This window comes from Drosophila grimshawi, unplaced genomic scaffold (genome assembly GCF_018153295.1).
Source record: "Drosophila grimshawi isolate 15287-2541.00 unplaced genomic scaffold, ASM1815329v1 contig_44, whole genome shotgun sequence".
NCBI lineage: Eukaryota > Metazoa > Arthropoda > Insecta > Diptera > Drosophilidae > Drosophila > Drosophila grimshawi.
In genome coordinates, this window is record NW_025063240.1 from 10,244,425 (window position 1) to 10,259,056 (window position 14,632).

General features: G+C 43.7%; 4 protein-coding genes across 5 annotated transcripts; 1 reads left to right on the forward strand and 3 right to left on the reverse strand.

The window, feature by feature from the left end:
• Window positions 1-751: 751 nt before the first annotated feature.
• On the reverse strand, window positions 752-4,142 carry LOC6558244 (E3 ubiquitin-protein ligase sina). 2 transcript variants are annotated; one of them, XM_032741278.2, is made up of 2 exons: window positions 3,787-4,142; window positions 752-2,153 (listed from the first exon to the last, which is right to left on the reverse strand). In XM_032741278.2, exon 2 carries the CDS (start codon window positions 1,983-1,985, stop codon window positions 1,050-1,052), a length of 936 nt encoding a protein of 311 aa, XP_032597169.1. In that variant the 5' UTR covers window positions 1,986-2,153; window positions 3,787-4,142; the 3' UTR covers window positions 752-1,049. The 2 variants fall into 2 exon arrangements, with proteins under 2 accessions (XP_032597169.1, XP_001984668.1); XM_001984632.3 differs by having other exon boundaries at window positions 3,275-4,142.
• Window positions 4,143-4,549: 407 nt separating this feature from the next.
• LOC6558493 (dnaJ homolog subfamily C member 16) lies at window positions 4,550-7,186 on the forward strand. The gene is given in 2 exon segments (XM_032738708.2): window positions 4,550-6,097; window positions 6,099-7,186. Coding segments are annotated over 2 exon segments (2,337 nt in total). The 5' UTR covers window positions 4,550-4,748; the 3' UTR covers window positions 7,087-7,186.
• A 383-nt stretch (window positions 7,187-7,569) lies between these two features.
• LOC116806517 lies at window positions 7,570-14,507 on the reverse strand. The gene is made up of 7 exons (XM_032743296.2): window positions 14,418-14,507; window positions 14,032-14,350; window positions 10,770-12,725; window positions 10,501-10,700; window positions 10,263-10,400; window positions 8,161-10,197; window positions 7,570-8,085 (listed from the first exon to the last, which is right to left on the reverse strand). The coding sequence occupies exons 1-7, from the start codon at window positions 14,424-14,426 to the stop codon at window positions 7,711-7,713; spliced, it is 5,034 nt and encodes a 1,677-aa protein (XP_032599187.1). The 5' UTR covers window positions 14,427-14,507; the 3' UTR covers window positions 7,570-7,710.
• On the reverse strand, window positions 12,841-13,594 carry LOC6558201. The gene has a single exon (XM_001984630.3). The coding sequence runs from the start codon at window positions 13,539-13,541 to the stop codon at window positions 12,909-12,911; it is 633 nt and encodes a 210-aa protein (XP_001984666.2). The 5' UTR covers window positions 13,542-13,594; the 3' UTR covers window positions 12,841-12,908.
• Window positions 14,508-14,632: the final 125 nt, after the last annotated feature.

Genomic DNA, 14,632 nt, shown 5'->3' on the forward strand with positions numbered 1-14,632 from the left:
AATTAAATACATTGCGGTTTTAATGAACCGCTTTCATCATTCGCAATTTCCAATTGCAATTTAATATGGTCAATCAAACTTAGAACAGAAATAAAACAAAATCAACTGTACGGGAGATCGGTCTAAACTATTTAAATTTAAACATTAGCTTGATTTTTTTGCCTTTGTTGTTTGTTTTTTGGGTTTGTCAGTACTTGATAAAAATCTTAGTACAAAAATGTAACTGTCTTTTTTATTTCTTCTTTTTTTTAGGGAGGAGTAGAGACGATGTGTTTGTATTTTTAATCATGTTTAAAAAAATGTTACGTTTCGTTTGGCATGAACAAAAATTGTCGCAATTGCTTACAACTCTCGAGTTATTACATAAGTATATATAATGTTTAATATATATATTTTTTGTTTATTCTTGTTAATTTCATTTAAAAGTGATGTTTACTTTTATAGCATTTACAAGTATTTTTGTATAAAATAATTTACATTAACTAAACTAGGCTGCATAGTTTTTGTTTTATAGAGAGGGTGTATGTATGTATCATAATGGATGTGTGTATGTATTATGGATGTAAGTTTTTCTGGTGAGTGTGTATGTGTGTGTGTTTTTTTTGTGGTGGTTGTTGTTTGTTGTGTTGTGTTGTGTTTTTTGTCGTTGATGGTGGGCAGTGCCGCTCCAAACGTTTTGCCCACGCAGACCGGCTTACAAACTAAATTAAACTAAAACCCACAAAAAAAAGTTAAAGAAACGCTGTTGAATAAATGTGTTTGTTTGTTTGTTTTGTTTTGTGTTTTTGTTTCGAAAATGAAAATCCCTAGAGCTACTAATTATCGCCAGACGGCAAGAGACTGACATACAAATAGACAGACAGACAGACCTACCGACCTACCGCACATACACACATATATACCTTACAAAATGTTGTTTAGCGTTGAATGTGCCAGTTAGACAACTTGTATTAGTAGTATATGTATATATATGTATATATGAGATATATATATATATATATATGTATATATATCGAGTATCGTTTTAGAAACGATGCATTATTCCTTCTTTAGACCAGAGATATGGTTACATTGATGCCCAGATTTCCATTGTCGGCAAACAGTTGCGCAATCGACGTGTCGAACACCAGACAATCCGAATTGTGTATGGCCGAGGCAACACCCTCGTGTATGGAACGTGGCATTGCCTCCCAGGTAAGGCGGCGTCGATTGCCATTCAACTCGAGGCGATAGACGAAGTTCTCGGCCTCTTTGCGCGAGCCAATCAATTGGACAATTGCAAAGAACTGTTGATGACCGTCGTATTTCTCCTGTTTCTCCAGGACGAGCATGAAGTGATGACCAAAGCAGGACTGCATCATTACCCAATCGACGGCGCCGGGTAGATTGATGTCGGTGGCCAGAAATACAATATCTTCGCCCTGCAGCGTGGTGATACTCTTGTGGGACATCATCAGATGCTGCATGACTAGATCGAGCGGTCCCTGCCATTTGCATGAGGCGCCCGGGCAGGGACAGAGGTATGGCCGGCATTCGCAGGTCTCCTCGTGCTCGGTCTTCTCTGTGTATAGCAGTGAGGCAGTGCAGCCGTAGCCCGAATGCTTGCATGGGAATTTAACGTTGGAGGCCACCTTCTCCATGGCCAGATTGCGTATGTTGGCCAATGGGCCGCGGCATGTTGGGCAGCATGTGAGCTTCGAACGGCATGAGACGCACACCAAATGCCCGCTGGAGCATTGCAGTATCGGTGGCAGCACATAATCAAAGCAAACGGGGCATTCGAAGAGTGATGTCAGATCGGCGGACATGCCCGCATCACCGCCACCGGCGGACGACAGTGAAGAGCTGGACGAGGACGATGTGTTCGGCGAGGATGTGTTGCCAGCACTGGAGGAGCCGGTTGTGCTGCTCGTATTGGTGGCCACCACTGCCGTGGCTGCTGCTGCTGTCGGTTCACGGCGTTTTGGATTGATTTTATTGGACATTGGACTTGCTTGGCCTGTTCGATCTATAATATGTGTTGGCCTCCTCCTCCACTACTGCAGCAGCAATTCGACGGCCCTGCGTGCCCCTTCGGCAATCAGCCAAGCGTCTATCTCCCTCTCACTCTCTCTCTCTCCGTCTCTACGTCACTCTTTAACTTCTTCTCGTCACTGCAAAATGAAAAAACACAAATGCGTCACATTAATTATAAGGAATAATTTGGTTACACATATTGATAAAAGCACGGTTTTACTCATAGAATGAACTTTGTCATTTTCTTTTTCTAGCCATAAATGTACAAAATTGATAAACATTACAATTAGCGAAATGAACACACATTGATTAGCATGTAAAGAACTATATTTATTGAAAAAAAGACACATAATTATTTTTATTCCTGAGCGACCTTCAACTCCCTCGGCAATTGTCGCTGTCATTAGCAAAAACTGTGGAAATAATTCATTAACATGAATATGAATTTTGTTTCTTTGTTTTTGTTGGTGCTAATGTTGACCCTAACTTTTTTGGTGGCGCTGTGAAGGGAGTCAAGTTTGAGGTGTGTGTTTTGTGTCTTAGACGAGAGTGTAAAACCACGCAAATTGTCGTATGTCACTCTTATCAGTCCGATGACAAATGCTACCATTAGGCGACTCCGTGTGCCCCAAGAGCCCAAAAAACAGGAGTCGCGTCGCTGCACAGTGATTCGAAACGTATCGATAACGATTTTCCGACTTCAGTTTTTCACTTTTCTGCCGAATTTTACAATATATGCAACTTTTCTGAATCACTGTGCAACGATCCAAAATTTGTGGATGCATGTGTGTGTGTGTGTGTGAGTGTGTTAAGCATAAACAAACGCGACGCGAGCGAACTGCGTCAACAATATGGGCTACGGCTTGTGGCAGCAACGCGAAGTGAGGGTGGCTCGCTGCAGGGATGGGGAGGGGGAACTGGTAGAGGCACATAATTAACATTTGGCTCTGTTGGCTGCGTACCGTAAGAAATTTCCATACCGCAGTTAGCGGGACTGGGCGACTGGGGTAATTACTGCCACTACTGCTGCCACTACTGTTGCTGCTGCTGCTGTTGTTGCTGCAGCAAAGCCATGAATGTAATTAAGTTTTTTTCAATGAGTTTGCAAATTCAAATAGAAAACGAATGACGGAAAGGAGAGCGATATGTGAACAACAACAATAACAACAGCAATAATAATAATGCACATATGTGTACATATATATATTTATATATACACAAATAAACAGCTACAAAATAAGCATAAACGTAAACTTACAAAGCTCTTTTGCGAATCGTGTGTGCGTCAGTGTGTGTGATTGTCTGTGTGTGTGTGTGTGTGAGGCTTTTATCAGTCAGCCAGTAGTAGTATATGTTTGTGTGTGTGTTAGTGCACTTGTACTTATATACTGCTGCTGTATATAGTATATACCATATATCCTCTCTGCGAAACGAATTTTTACTATGTGTGTGTGTGTGTGTGCATAAATCAATGCAATTGCAATTGCAGTTGCAATTGCAGGTGGCAGCACTTCAGGTTCGCACGCACAAACAACGCACACAAAGAGAAAATTGAAAATTGTTTTCGTCGTCTTTTATAAATGTTTGCGTTCATTTATATATTTACGTATGTATGTACATTAAACGGTTTCGGTTCGGCTCGGTTCACCTTGCGCCAAACTCGAAATTCAGGCGTGCGCTAATTTCATTTTATTTTATTTTTTATTTTATCTAATTTTCTTTTATACGCTCGCGCACACATTCATTGAATAATATGGCTACGATATGTACATGTTTGCTGCTGCTGCTGCTACTTCTGCTGCTGCTTCTGCTGCTCTTCGTAGTTTTTGTTGTTGTTTTTCTTTTGAGTGTGAATATCATCTGTTTGGGTCGCCTTCGTCGTCCATCGGTTACATTTACACACGGGATGCAACGCCAAACGACAGACAAACGACTAACGGCAACGACGGAGGGGCGGGGACGCGGGTGCAGTGGCTTGTGCTTGGCCGTAGATTGAAAATATGTTTTGCGTGCGCCTTACGAAGGCTGTTCTTCTGTTTATTGCACAAAAACTTGCTCAATGTTCAGTCTATTTCGGCAGTACAATTGCAAGCACAACTATTTAGCTATTAGCACGTCACACACGCGTATTTCTCGCTATTTAATTTTATCTTTAATTTGTCTAGTGCTGCACACACACACCGATCAGTGTTGACTAATGTTGTAGTTGGTATTTCTAGTATTTTAATAACATTTCCAGCTTGGTACACAACTACATCATCTGGCAGCACTGCCAATAATAATACCAAACTGTATTTCAATTTATTTAACAGAAATTACAATTTTAAGAAATGTTATATTTTATTTGATTAATTTTAACCAATTGATTGCATTGTTCAATGCCTTGTTTAACATTTTTCTCCCGAACAGCGTACTATTTGCATGTTGTATGACAACATCGCTGTAGTTTCATACTCCGCGGCAACCCTGTCGGGTGTAGCGTAATAATTAATCAATCGTAGAGAAATAATTCAAAAGACTTTGTGCCGAGATAAAAACAAACAATTTTTTGGAACGCCATGTGCGTTACCAGCATCATCTTTGAACATTTTGAATAAAATAGATTCAACAAAAAATCAATAATCCCCCGCCCCATCATCATCAATCATTCTCGTATCTGGAGCACGGACCAACCCCCATATCCGACCAGCAGCAGAAGAGAAAAACTGGATTGTATTGTAAAAACAGTCACAATGTTTAACAAATTGTATCTGTTCTATGTGCTAATATTTTGCACATTAGCTGCGCAATGCCTGAGTGCCATAAATGATCCGTACAAGCAGCTGGGCGTAAGTAATACAGCAACCCCTCAGGAAATACGACGTGCCTATAAGCAATTGGCCAAAGAATGGCATCCGGACAAAAGCAATCATCCGGATGCTGAGCTCAAGTTTGTGCAAATCAAAAAGGCCTACGAACTGCTGAACGATGCGGAGCGGCGACTGATCTACGATAGACATGGCATTACCAGTGAGGATTCGCATTATCTGAAACAGAAGCATGACTATAGCGGTTACAATCGTTTCGGCTTTGACCCAGTTGAAGAGTTCTTCGGCAAACAATTCGGCTTCGACCAGGACATCAGCCTATATCACAAACTGTCCGTAACATCCAACTATTTCGAGCAAACGATTATACCCAAGAGCAAGAACAAATTGCATATTATTATGTTTTACAATGACTGGTGTTTCGGCTGCATACGGATAGTTGGTGCATTTAAGAAATTAATCGATACTTTCGAACCGTTGGGCATTCACTTTGCCACCATAAATGCAGCTCACGAGCCATCAATACTGCGTAAGACTGGAGCGGATGATATACCACGAATGGTGCTAGTTTTGGGTGGACATAGTTATGTTTATCGCGAGAATATTTATACGCAACAGAAATTGGCCGAGTTTATTCGCAAGAAGATGCCGTTTAAGATTGGCCAGCGGGTGAACGATGAGAATCTCGACGAGTTTCTCAATGGCTGGACCGATAATAGAGTGAGGGCTCTAGTCCTCGAGCCGAGAAGTGCAACTCGATTAAGATATCTTATTTCAGCGTTTGCTTTTCACGATCGTGTTGCATTTGGGTTTGTCGATCTAAATAGCAAGAGCTCAAAGCTAATATCGGATCGGTTTAAGGTCAATCCCAAATTGGATACACTGTATCTGTTCAATGAGGACTCTTTGCGAGCCGTTGCGAGTATCTCAATGGCTGATATACCCACACAAACGCTGGATAACATCATCTCGACAAATCAATTCTTGTCGCTACCGAGGCTTTCATCGCAAGAAGTTCTCGAGGGAGTTTGTCCCGCCGAGTGGAATCGACCTCGCAAGCGACTCTGCGTGGTTCTAATAACGGAAAACTCCCCAGACTATGATATAGCAAGGGGCGCCTTGAGGCACATTGCTCTGGAGAGTGGTTATAGCTTGGATCGCGTGCGATTTGCGTATATGTTCAAGGAGAAGCAATCCGATTTTCTAAATGCCATCTCCAAGGGCTCATTCGAGGACAATCTGTTGCGTCTGGTGGTCATCTGGCGGCGTGACAGCCCATATCAAATACGAATGGGTCGACGGTGCCAAATTGGACATTAAATCTGCCGACTATCTGAACAATACGGCCATCAATACGACCAAACATGAGATTAATCTAACCGTACAGAGACTTTTGAAGACAAACGAAGCCTTAACCTATGAGGCATTTGTGCAAAATCTATTGGATGAACACGCCCAGGGCATTTTGAATAAGTGGATAACGCGTCTGCTCTATTTGGTGGATTATCTATCCGATAATATCGAAGATGAGCATTTGTTTGCCGCCTTATCCCTGCTAGGAACAATTGCGTTTATGTTTGGCATTGGCTATGTAATGATGTACTTTGTTCGTGCCGAGGAGGAGAGCCTCAAGGCTCAGGGGCAGCTCAATGAATCGCTGTGCAATAAACAGAATAAACATGTGCCGGAGCTAAAGCTTTATGAGCTGAGAGCTGAGAAATATAATGGATTGGTACGATTACTAAAACCCGGATGTCGAACGATTCTATTGATTACCGATTTGCAAAGCCGGACCAAACTCATTCCGCCATATCATCGTGCCGTTTGGCCATATAGGAGGACCAAGACTCTCCTCTTTGGTCATATGCTTATTGAGAAGGGTTTGTCGTGGTATTCGGAGCTGCTGCGCTTATCGCTATGCACAAATCAAAATCTCCAGATCAATCCCAGGAATTGTGTGGGCACCGTTATAGCTTTAAATGGACACCGAAAGTATTTCTGCGTATATCATGCTAAGCATCCGGAATGCGCTCGTGGCACCAAAAGAATGATTAAAATGACCAAACAATTGCTTGACAGGAATGATGACCCAGAGATTGGTAACTTCCTTGGCGTCAACTACTCCGAGGAGTCTGATGTAGAATCGAATGTTCTGTTCGAGGACAATTTGCTGGATGGCCTCAGCAATTGGCTAGATCGATTGTTCGAGGGAACTACTCACAGATACTACATCAACTACTGGCCAGACTTTCCTACTAAGTAAAAATCCCCTTTACGATTATTATGCAAATGTAAATTACTTTGTCATCCCAATTTCTTGTAAATCCTTCTAGTCAATAAACTACTACCATTTATTATGTTGATTATTTTTGTTTAAAACAAATACAGTTTTTCCGTTCAATTATGAACGCTTTATCATAAATTTTAAGTTTTTTGTCTTCATTTTTTTCAAAAAATTCCAATTTCTAAAGTGCTAAAAAAAGATAAAAATTAAAAAAGAAAAATTATGTTGGCAAAATAAGAATTTTGTATTGTATGTATATGAATTTTTATATTTAGAGCAGCGATTACTGTCAAATCGTTGATATTATTTGAATTATTATTATAAGCGCGTTAAGTTTCTCCACAGTGATGTATCCAGAAACTGCCACACGATTCTGTATTATTCAAATGTATTATCAATCAATCTTAGTATAATTTAATATGCGTAACCAAAGAATAAATAAATGATAAGTGCATTATTACATTATGTAGTTAAACTGAAGTCCAGATTTCTTTTTATTCGGTATTTGGGTAATATCTCTGACATACCCACAAACTATTCATTAGTTAAGCTCATTTCTTAAATTAAACTGATAAACTGATGTCCAGCAGATATTAAACCTAATTAGTGGGGCTCCATCAGCGAGTGAAGTTTAATTACCGCACGGTAATCATTGTGCGAGAGCAGACCGCGTTGCGAACGCTTCAGGACACGTTGCAATCGCTCCGTGGTTTCTGCATTGGTTTTCATCTTGAAGAGACCGTCCAGATATCTGAGTGACTCACGCGACCAGAACACGGATGGGGTTGTGGCATCCGGATTGATGCTATTGCGCGAATCACCGTGCTCCATGTCAGCCAGCAACTTGATGCACTCCGATTGCAAGGGACCATTGCGTCGTTGCAATTGCAACCTGTGCGGCACACGTTGCTGCATATTGTTGCAGGGCAGCAATTGTTGTTGCTGCTGTTGCTGCTGCTGCTGCTGATGATGCTGCTGCTGCTGCTGATGGTGCTGCTGCTGCTGCTGATGATGCTGCTGCTGATGATGCTGCTGCTGATGATTCTGCTGCTGATGATGCTGCTGCTGATGATGCTGCTGCAGTTGCTGATGCTGCTGTTGGCCTGAAGCTGGATATCTGCCATATGGCTGTTGGCGTTGTTGCTTTGATGGACGATTTTTGTTGTTGTTATTGTACTGCTGCTGCTGTTGCTGGTCATCATGCTGCCAAACTGGTGGCAGAGGCCGTCGTATTGCCTGCTGAACCGGCAACTTGACATTTGTCCGTGTGCGTTGCTTTGGTGTGCGATTGTTGCCATTGTGTTGCTGTTGTTGCAGTTGTTGTAGTTGTTGTTGTGGCATTGCCTGAGCGCGCTCCTCATGCTTCCAAACGGGCGGCGAAGGCGACTGCTGCTGATCTGACCATTTGGCATTCATCAATGCACGTTGCTTGGGCGAGCGATTCTTGGTGGCATCCTGTTGCCAACCTAGAGGCGGTGGCGGCGGCGACGGAATACGATTGCGCTTGCAACCATTCTGCAGGCCCAGCAGCGCGGGATCAATGTTGAGCGTTGTCATGCGATTCTTTACGTCCAGCCGACCATAGCTTTGAAGCAGTGCCTCATAGTTGGGATGAGTATGGGGACTGAATATTAAGCGCCAGTGCTCCTCAATTTCGTTGCGCATAGTGGGCGTGGCGTTCTCATCCGCCGAGTGTTCGTTGAGCAGGCGCTTGAGTATGATGAGCAGCTGATCCAAATGCATGTTGCCATTGCCGAGTCCCGCCTGGCCAAACAATATCATGTTGAGCAGGCGACGCTTACGTTCGGCCAGCTTGTAGCCATTTTTTGTGTTCAATTGCTCCAGCTCTTTGATGCGGAAATAATGATTCTTGGCATTGCCCAGATCGCCAGTGAGGCTATTTATGCCATCGCGCATAAAGCGTATGAGGACATCGATGCGTTTCGGCGGCTTTTGGCTTTGGAATTCCGTGGTCTTTCGCTTCACCTCCTGATTGCGATGTAGTAGCATTATCTGTAGATCCTCTTGGTTCTTTTTTAAACCATAAATGACCAGGACGTAGCCGTACTCCTTGAAATCCATACGCACATTCACATTACACTTCTTGGCTGCACTCGAAAGGAATTGACGTCCCTCCGGGCTAAACAGATACTCGGTTTGATCGCGAGCCATTAGAATTTTCGCCTCGGATGGCACATCGGGCAAGCTGCTCTCTGGCTCTGCTGCTGTTGATGTGGCCTTGCTGCTGTTCACGCACATCGAGATGCCCTGGTTGTTACAGCTGATGATCATCGGGTTGTCAGTGTCCTTATCAGCATCAGCAGCAGCATCATCATCAGCAGCTGAGCTGAGTGGTATAATATCGGGAAGATCCTCCATGGGTCCTGTCTTTTTTTGCCCCGGGCTGATTACATTCTCAACGGATGCTGTTGTCGAGCTTGGAACCTCAAAGTGCTCTGAGAAACTGTAATTCGAATCCGAGTCCAGGTCGTGTGGTGGCACTGTGGATTTCACGACAACACTGCAGCTGGGTTTTGTATTTATAATAGTTTCTGTTGGCTTATTCTGAAAATTGCTGCTTATCTCCTCTTGCTGCACTTTAGCTTCCACTGCGTTTGGATTAGTATTTGGCTCCGGAGGCAGCTCTTCAATTATAACGGATGAAGATGTTGCTACCGCGTCACGCGCTGCTACTGTGGCCTGTGGATTCGGTACATATTCATTTGAATAAACTTTCAGCTGCATTGCCGCAGCGGATTTCTTGCGCTTATCTACAGATACTGGTCGTGCCAGACCGACTGTCTTAAGGAAACGCGCATAGATGCTGTTCTTAGAAAACTCTGAGCTCCAATTGAAATGAAAAGGCGTTTCGATAGCAAAAAACTCATTCAGATCGATCGGATATGTGACGGGTCCGCTACGATCCTTATACACTTTCTGATGCGATACAATGCGCTGCAGATAGTTCGAATTACGAAACTCTCCCATGCGCTGGCGACACTCCTCAAACAGATGGCCACGCGATGCGCAATAGCTGCAGTTCTTCTGTCGATATTGAACATTGCTATCCAGCTCCACATTCGAGCGTGTCTGTGGACAAGGAATATAGGCAACATTTATTATACAGCTAATGCTATTTATACTCTTCCACTTACCGTGGAGTGATAACGTCGCCACTTGTCTGGACACATATCGGTGCTGTGGCCACGCATCTTGCACAGCTGACAGATCATGCGGCTCTGAAACGAGCATTTGTTGCACTTCTGTACATACATTGGCTGCTTGGCGCCACACTGTAAAGGAATGGAGTTTAGTATAAATATAGCATTTCCCAAGCAAACAATTTAAATGCGTTTCTTCTTAGCTGCTTATGAAAGTCCGTACGTAACTTACCCCCAAGCAAATAGCATTTGGACAGCGCGGCTCGGCATGGCCAGTCATGCCGCATGTGTAGCAAACGACGGGCTTGCGTGGACGCGGACACTTGGAGCGAACGTGACCCATTTCAAAGCAATTTGTGCACTTCAGATGGGAACGTTTGCGGGCAGGCGGAAAGCGATCTGCATTTATAATGCGCCACTCGTGACGTCCACCTAGGCAATGAAAGAAGGGAAATTGTTAAGTGATTTCAATTAAAGATAGAAATATTTGTGAAAACCAACTAGACATGGCCCTTTGAATCTTTTGCAAATTGAAATGCTCGCCATTCCAGCTGTCATTGTAGAAGCGACACATTTCATCATTCCAGCCGACCAAATCACCGCCCCTCAGCTGTTCCTGAAGTGCGGACATGTTGTGCTCCACTTGCAACTCTGCAAACTCTGGATGTGACTGCGGCTCAGCTTCTGTTTCATTTGCATCGGTTTCTAGTTCAGCCGACTGCTGATAGGGTTCATCATCATCTGATATTACCTCCAGCTCTGGATTTGTGGTTGTTACCTCCTCTAGCGGTTGGTTGTTTTCTGGCATGTATTTGGAGAGTCTAGTGTTTTGATCGATGCGGTCAAAGACTGCGCTTATACGCTCCGTGACGGCTTCATTCATCTCAGCCTCATCCTCAGTGTTGGCATCGGAGCCAACGCTATCCATGGCCTGCTCATCTTGCTGCATCTGTTCCATTTCTGTTGCTTGCTTCTGCATCAACAGACGCTCAGCAATTTGACGTGCTGTTGGCAACGATTCGTCATCCGCCGACTCCGAGCTGGCATCGTCTCCGACGACCGATTTGCGTGGCCCCGCTGTTACAGCACTTTCGGAGTTGCGCCTTTGACTTATTCGTCGTATCTTGCGCTTGCATCGTTCCAGGGCCATGCCACGTGATATGCCAGGCACACCCGTTGCCTGCACACCATCATCGCTATCCGTGTCGTCGTCGTCGTCTTTGTCACCCTCGGTGTTGGGATCGGATTGACTTTGATTGGTGCTCGAGCGTCGCTTGCGTAAACGTTTCGTCTTGTTCACATTGACCGCCACCACCTCCTCAACATCCGATGATTCCGACTCGGAGTCCACATTACGTATAATCGTTGGCGTAAGCTTTGGTTTAGCCTTGCAGTAAATGCCGCCCTCTGTGAGATCTGATTCGCTTTCGTAGACATCGCGTGCGCGGAACTGTTGCTCGTCAACGCGATAGTTTTGCTTGATCTCTTCGAGCCTGGATGGTGGCACAAATTCGTACTCGGATGAAGTATCCGCTGCCTGATCCTCCTTCTGCGCCTGCTCCGCCTGGCTGCTCGGCTCGGCGGCATCCCGAATTGCATTCTCTGTCAAAACAAGCAGATCTTCGTCTGTGGCACGTTCACAATCGGCAATGAGGCGACTGGTGTCCTTTTGTACAATGAAATCATCGCTGGATAAGACCGAGCTGCAAGGTGAATGCATCACGGATGGCAGCACAGTCATCGAAGTAGTGGCGTAATCTCCGCCCAAGCTAACATCCGCGGCATCCATTGCATTTTCCTCCATATACGGTTGCACCGGCTCCTCATCACTAGCATCCACATCTATAATGGGCACCGGGGGCAGTGGCACAATGATAACGTCATCTGCATCCGAGGACTTTTCGCTGTCCACTAAGCTAATCAGCTCAATTGGCTGCTCTTTCCCCTGCTTGTTTTTCTTGTTGGCCTGCACTCGCTTGGACTTTTGTCGCTTCACAGCCAGTCGCTGGAGCTGTTCTAGCTTGCGATTGGCCTTGGCAAAAGGTGCGAGTCCACGCTGCACTGGCTCCCGTTTGGCTACGGAGCATTTGGATGGTATCGCCACCAACAGCCGCTGATCAAAACGTTCTGGTTCATCATATTCATTTGCTTTTGTAGTTGGTTGTGCTATTGGTGGTTTTTGCTGTATTTGTTGTGGCTGTTTCTTCTGCGACTGTTGCGACGGCCGACTTTGTACCTTCTGCGGTAGACGCATCTTTTGCTGTTGTTGCTGCAACAGCTGTTGGACCGGATTGAGAGCATTAGGCTGCTTCTGTTGGGGCGTAAAGATTGGCCTCTTGGGACTATTGGCATCTGGACGCTTGTTCTTTGGCAAAGCGTTTACAGCTGAGGCGACAGGTGACACCGGCATGTCTTGCTTTGTGGATGAAACTGCTTTGGGCTCCTCTGCTCGTGTGGCTAAAAGCGAGTTTAGAAGAACAAAAAGTTAAAACAATTATTTGAAGAGTGCCTACAAAGAATTACTCCTTGAGTTGGGAAATTATTATATATTAATAAAGAAGCTTCACACAAGTACTTGCAAAAGGACAACATGTTTATTTATGGTATATACAAGAATAGCGAAAGTATATGCTGTAAATTTCAATATCCTGGTGGATTGAGCAAACGTTTTATGTGTTCATTACGAATATCTGTGTTGTGTGGCACATTCAACCTATAGCCCTGACTTTTGAGCTCTTCCAGCTGAATCTCATCGATGTGATAGAGGATATACGCATCCATCTGTATATCTGCACGATTCGGCCACAGCAGCACAGCCACAGAGCGGCGAAAATCGTCGACGGCTTGAAGGATCTGCTTGTGGGATGTGTACAAGTTCTCCAGCATTGTCAGCTCCTTCGGTTGGCCGTGCTCAGTCTGTGCCGCATAGCGTTTTTGCATTTGCAATGCATTTTCCAATTGCTGCACTAGCCGCATAACCACAAATCGTCTATAGCGTTCCTCAAGGTACGCTCGAGGCTTATTGATACGGTTCGTGTTGCGTCCGATGAGCGTTGAGAGAATCGTGACCGTAACACACGACGTCACAACATGAAGGAACATCAACAGGACTGTGGCTGACAGCAAATACTCAACTGGTTTGCGACCGATTTCCTCTAACCAGAAGAGCAAATCATAGCCATAATAGACGTGACAATAATCCATCCATATTATGATAACCAGCAGGTTGAGCATAATGGGCACAATAATATTATAATTTCGAACGATAATCATATTAAAACAGGCGCACCAAATAGCGCTGGATCATGCTACTGCCAAATAGATAATTCTATGTAAATTTTATATGAAATATGTAATTTTGAATGAAAAGGCTAGTGGGATAGTCAAAAGTCAATTTTAAATCAATGCACCTACATAATAGTAAAAATGTTTGTACTTGTTGCTCTACAAAAATCGCTCTCAACTGGTCTTTGATATGACCCATTTTAGAAACATTAACTAGCTGTTACTACCCAGCATTGTTTTGTTTTTTGTAGAGTTTGTTATTTTTGCTCAATTTCCCCAACCGTGGATTGCATTTCCCCCAATATGGGTGGGACATATCGATTAATTTATGTATGCAGTGCACTGAAAATGAGTTCGGGCTCGGTTCGTGCAATCGTGCGACCTAACAAAAATTTGGAGCTGCGCGTTGATTACCAATCCATCACTCAATACATACATTTTTCATACATATCTATTTATATATATAAATTGAACTCACATTCAACCGATGGACTTGTCTTGGCTTTAGAGATATCATTAACAGATGCGGATGCAGCTTCATTTTTATCTGCCCAATAACGAGGCTTGCTTGGGCCATTGTTGATAATCCGCTTATCGCTGACAAAGCGCACCTGCTGCTGTTGTTCATTTTGCTGCTGCTGCTGCTGCGGCGGCGGTGGCATGCTTTGACTGTCCACATCCATGTTGAGAGCCTGTTGCTGCTGTTGTTGTTGTTCGTTGGTTGCATCATTGTAATGTATGGATGCATATAGTATTGATTCCAGCTCATTCAGCCGCTCGCTATCCATTTCGTCAATCTAAAAACAAAGAAAATTTACTTGATTATGCTGCTACAAATATTGTCTGTCATTTGAGTGTGCTTACATCGCTCATTGTGGCAGTCTTTGATATATTTGGCTATTGTTGTATTTCTCTTGAACATGAAAAAGCGAATCTATTGTTATTTGTTATTTTTAAGTATTTTTTATTTTAATTTTACACAGAACCACGTTTTGACTAGAGACGAATGAACGAGCAGCGGCGCATGTATCGATAAAACTACAAAATCGATAACAAAATAAGCAATTATGCGATAAGCG

Bases quoted from the DNA above. Each gene is read 5' to 3' on its own strand.
- LOC6558201 (XM_001984630.3), bottom strand. From the start codon at position 13,541: ATGATTATCGTTCGAAATTATAATATTATTGTGCCCATTATGCTCAAC.
- LOC6558244 (XM_032741278.2), bottom strand. From the start codon at position 1,985: ATGTCCAATAAAATCAATCCAAAACGCCGTGAACCGACAGCAGCAGCA.
- LOC116806517 (XM_032743296.2), bottom strand. The intron at 10,401-10,500 runs GTAAGTTACGTA...ATTCCTTTACAG, and splicing joins CAAATGCTATTTGCTTGGGG to TGTGGCGCCAAGCAGCCAAT. The intron at 10,198-10,262 runs GTAAGTGGAAGA...CCTTGTCCACAG, and splicing joins GGCGACGTTATCACTCCACG to ACACGCTCGAATGTGGAGCT.